General features: G+C 38.1%; 1 protein-coding gene across 1 annotated transcript in view; it reads right to left on the bottom strand.

Moving 5' to 3' along the window:
- Positions 1-569: 569 nt before the first annotated feature.
- Positions 570-3,996, bottom strand: part of LOC139756224 (uncharacterized) — a 17,102-nt gene continuing 13,675 nt past the window's right edge. Inside the window, exon 3 of the mRNA XM_071675381.1 lies at positions 570-587. Within this exon, the coding sequence (XP_071531482.1) occupies positions 570-587 (18 nt within the window). The remainder of the gene's footprint in view (positions 588-3,996) is intronic.

The raw sequence follows: 3,996 nt of genomic DNA on the forward strand, positions 1-3,996 counted from the left end.
TTAAGCTTGTTAACTAAATATTTACTAAATTGTTCATGATATTAGATTTTGATATTTTACCCACTAAAGGGCTTAATAAAAAACTAACCATTTTGACAATCTATATGTGATGGAGCCTACTGAACTCGCTATAGGTCTGATGGAAAATTTGATTTATGTGTTGTCATAAGTCCATACATATATGGCAATGAAGGGGACAAAGATGACCAACTTTTGATAAGGGAACCATTACCTTTCAACAACAACTTCAGTTCTTTATTGAAATGGGATTTAGCTACTTCTAGGGGATTCTTACTGAGTTTAGAATATGTTGTGTCATCATTGAAAAGATCATTCATTTTAGAGAAATAATAACTTTTGTCCATAATCACAAGTGTTAGCCTTATCTGCTTTAGTGATATGTATATCATTGTCTTTTTTTAAGGTGTTAATAGCTCTTAGAAAATTTTTCAGGTCAATTTGGTTCCACTGGTTTTGACAAACTGGCATACACTAAACCCTTACAGATATCAATTTCATCATTAGTTAAATTACTGTATTTCTCTAAAATTGCAAAAGACCTTGTGACATCAGCACAGCTGGCTTCCCTGTTGGAGAACACAAAACTTAATCCATAGCCTAAGGTACACAAGGAATCCTTATCTAGTCGTTTATTGGACAGGTTTATTACAAAAGAAGGATTTGTGTTTTTAGTCTTGTCGCTGTTATTAAAAAGATGGTACAACTTACAATTTAGTTTCTTTTGTACCCTATTGCGTTCATTCCTTAATCTATAATAACAGTCCAGAGTATAGTGATGATGAGTTTGAGAAGATATATGCTATTGGATCTAGATTAAAGTACCCTAGATCATTCATTGATAAATCCATTAAGTTAGCACAGAAATCATTTTATAAAGTTGAGCCCAAACCTCCCACTGATACCGAGAATCTTTTCGTTCACCCTTTTAACAATAATCTTACTTCCCATGTTGCTTAAATCCTTTAATGCAAATGTTGCCTTCATCAACAATAAAGAATATCTTAATCAGGAATTCACCAGAAAGTTCTCCTAGGTGCATTTATAAAGTACCATGAAGAAATTGATAAGTTTTATGCAGGGCAGACAGGTAAGGCTCTTTATGTTAGACTTAAGCAATATAAATATAGTATAAGAACGGGACAAGAATCAAATGCCTTGTTTAACCACGTTAAAAACTATGCTCATTGTATTGACTGGAGTAATGCCATCTCAGCAATTAACTTTAACTCAATTTCCAGGAGAAATGTCATTGAATCTTCTATCGTTAAATACACAGAGAATTATAATCTTAATATTACTGATGGTCTATACAAATTGGATAACTTTAATGCTGATAAGATTTGTAAACAATTCACCTTCTTGACCACATAATAAGTTTATGATACGCTCGTTGTATGTCTTGGACAATCACATGTTTACCAAATGGCGTCCTAGCTATGTCTATTCGTGCTTTATCAACTGACTGTTATATTTTCTCTTATGTCTCCCCTGATGATGTGATAATTACACGAAAGTGCACTTGGGAACCTGTCGTGTTTCATTTTCCCCGTGGACTCATAGGATTATATATATATATATATATATATATATATATATATATATATATATATATATATATATATATATATATATATAATATATATATTGACGTTTGTGTGAATAAATTGTACATTTCCTTTTCTATAGCCAGAGGTTGAACCATTATGTGACGTTCATTTTTTCATTCATTTCAAGCTAAAAGTTTGTTTTCTAAATTGTTTCTTACATTTTTCATATGTATATATGTGTGTGTGTGTGTGTGTGCGTGTGTGTGTGTGTGTGTGTGTGTGTGTGTGTATGTGTGTGTTTATATATGTATATTATCCCTGGGGATAGGGGTGAAAGAATACTTCCCACGTATTCCTCGCGTGTCGTAGAAAGCGACTAGAGGGGACGGGAGCGGGGGGCCGGAAATCCTCCCCTCCTTGTATTAACTTTCTAAAATGGGAAACAGAAGAAGGAGTCACGCGGGGAGTGCTCATCCTCCTCGAAGGCTCAGAGTGGGATGCCTAAATGTGTGTGGATGTAACCAAGATGTGAAAAAAGGAGAGATAGGTAGTATGTTTGAGGAAAGGAACCTGGATGTTTTGGCTCTGAGTGAAACGAAGCTCAAGGGTAAAGGGGAAGAGTGGTTTGGAAATGTCTGGGGAGTGAAGTCAGGGGTTAGTGAGAGGACAAGAGCAAGGGAAGGAGTAGCAATACTCCTGAAACAGGAGTTGTGGGAGTATGTCATAGAATGTTAAGAAAGTAAATTCTCGATTAATATGGGTAAAATTGAAAGTTGATGGAGAGAGGTGGGTGATTATTGGTGCATATGCACCTGGCATGAGAAGAAAGATCATGAGAGGCAAGTGTTTTGGGAACAGCTAAATGAGTGTGTTAGCGGTTTTGATGCACGAGACCGGGTTATAGTGATGGGTGATTTGAATGCAAAGGTGAGTAATGTGGCAGTTGAGGGAATAATTGGTATGCATGGGGTGTTCAGTGCTGTAAATGGAAATGGTGAAGAGCTTGTAGATTTATGTGCTGAAAAAGGACTGATGATCGGGAATACCTGGTTTAAAAAGCGAGATATACATAAGTATACTTATGTAAGTAGGAGAGATGGCCAGAGAGCGTTATTGGATTACGTGTTAATGGACAGGCGTGCGAAAGAGAGACTTTTGGATGTCAATGTGCTGAGAGGTGCAATGGAGGGATGTCTGATCATTATCTTGTGGAGGCTAAGGTGAAGATTAGTATGAGTTTTCAGAAAAGAAGAGTGAATGTTGGGGTGAAGAAGGTGGTGAGAGTAAGTGAGCTTGGGAAGGAGACCTGTGTGAAGAAGTATCAGGAGAGACTGTGTACAGAATGGAAAAGGTGAGCACAATGGAAGTAAGGGGAGTGGGGGAGGAATGGGATGTATTTAGGGAATCAGTGATGGATTGCGCAAAAGATGCTTGTGGCATGAGAAGAGTGGGAGGTGGGCTGTTTAGAAAGGGTAGTGAGTGGTGGGATGAAGAAGTAAGAGTATTAGTGGAAAGAGAAGAGAGAGGCATTTGGGACGATTTTTGCAGGGAAAAAATGCAATTGAGTGGGAGAAGTATAAAAGAAAGAGACAGGAGGTCAAGAGAAAGGTGCAAGAGGTGAAAAAAAGGGCAAATGAGAGTTGGGGTGAGAGACTATCAGTAAATTTTAGGGAGAATAAAAAGATGTTCTGGAAGGAGGTAAATAGGGTGCGTAAGACAAGGGAGCAAATGGGAACTTCAGTGAAGGGCGTAAATGGGGAGGTGATAACAAGTAGTGGTGATGTGAGAAGGAGATGGAATGAGTATTTTGAAGGTTTGTTGAATGTGTCTGATGACAGAGTGGCAGATATAGGGTGTTTGGGTCGAGGTGGTGTGCAAAGTGAGAGGGTTAGGGAAAATGATTTGGTAAACAGAGAAGAGGTAGTAAAAGCTTTGCGGAAGATGAAAGCCGGCAAGGCAGCAGGTTTGGATGGTATTGCAGTGGAATTTATTAAAAAAGGGGGTGACTGTATTGTTGACTGGTTGGTAAGGTTATTTAATGTATGTATGACTCATGGTGAGGTGCCTGAGGATTGGCGGAATGCTTGCATAGTGCCATTGTACAAAGGCAAAGGGGATAAGAGTGAGTGCTCAAATTACAGAGGTATAAGTTTGTTGAGTATTCCTGGTAAATTATATGGGAGGATATTGATTGAGAGGGTGAAGGCATGTACAGAGCATCAGATTGGGGAAGAGCAGTGTGGTTTCAGAAGTGGGAGAGGATGTGTGGATCAGGTGTTTGCTTTGAAGAATGTATGTGAGAAATACTTAGAAAAGCAAATGGATTTGTATGTAGCATTTATGGATCTGGAGAAGGCATATGATAGAGTTGATAGAGATGCTCTGTGGAAGGTATTAAGAATATATGGTGTGGGAGGCAAGTTGTTAG

This window comes from Panulirus ornatus, chromosome 21 (genome assembly GCF_036320965.1).
Source record: "Panulirus ornatus isolate Po-2019 chromosome 21, ASM3632096v1, whole genome shotgun sequence".
Lineage (NCBI taxonomy): Eukaryota > Metazoa > Arthropoda > Malacostraca > Decapoda > Palinuridae > Panulirus > Panulirus ornatus.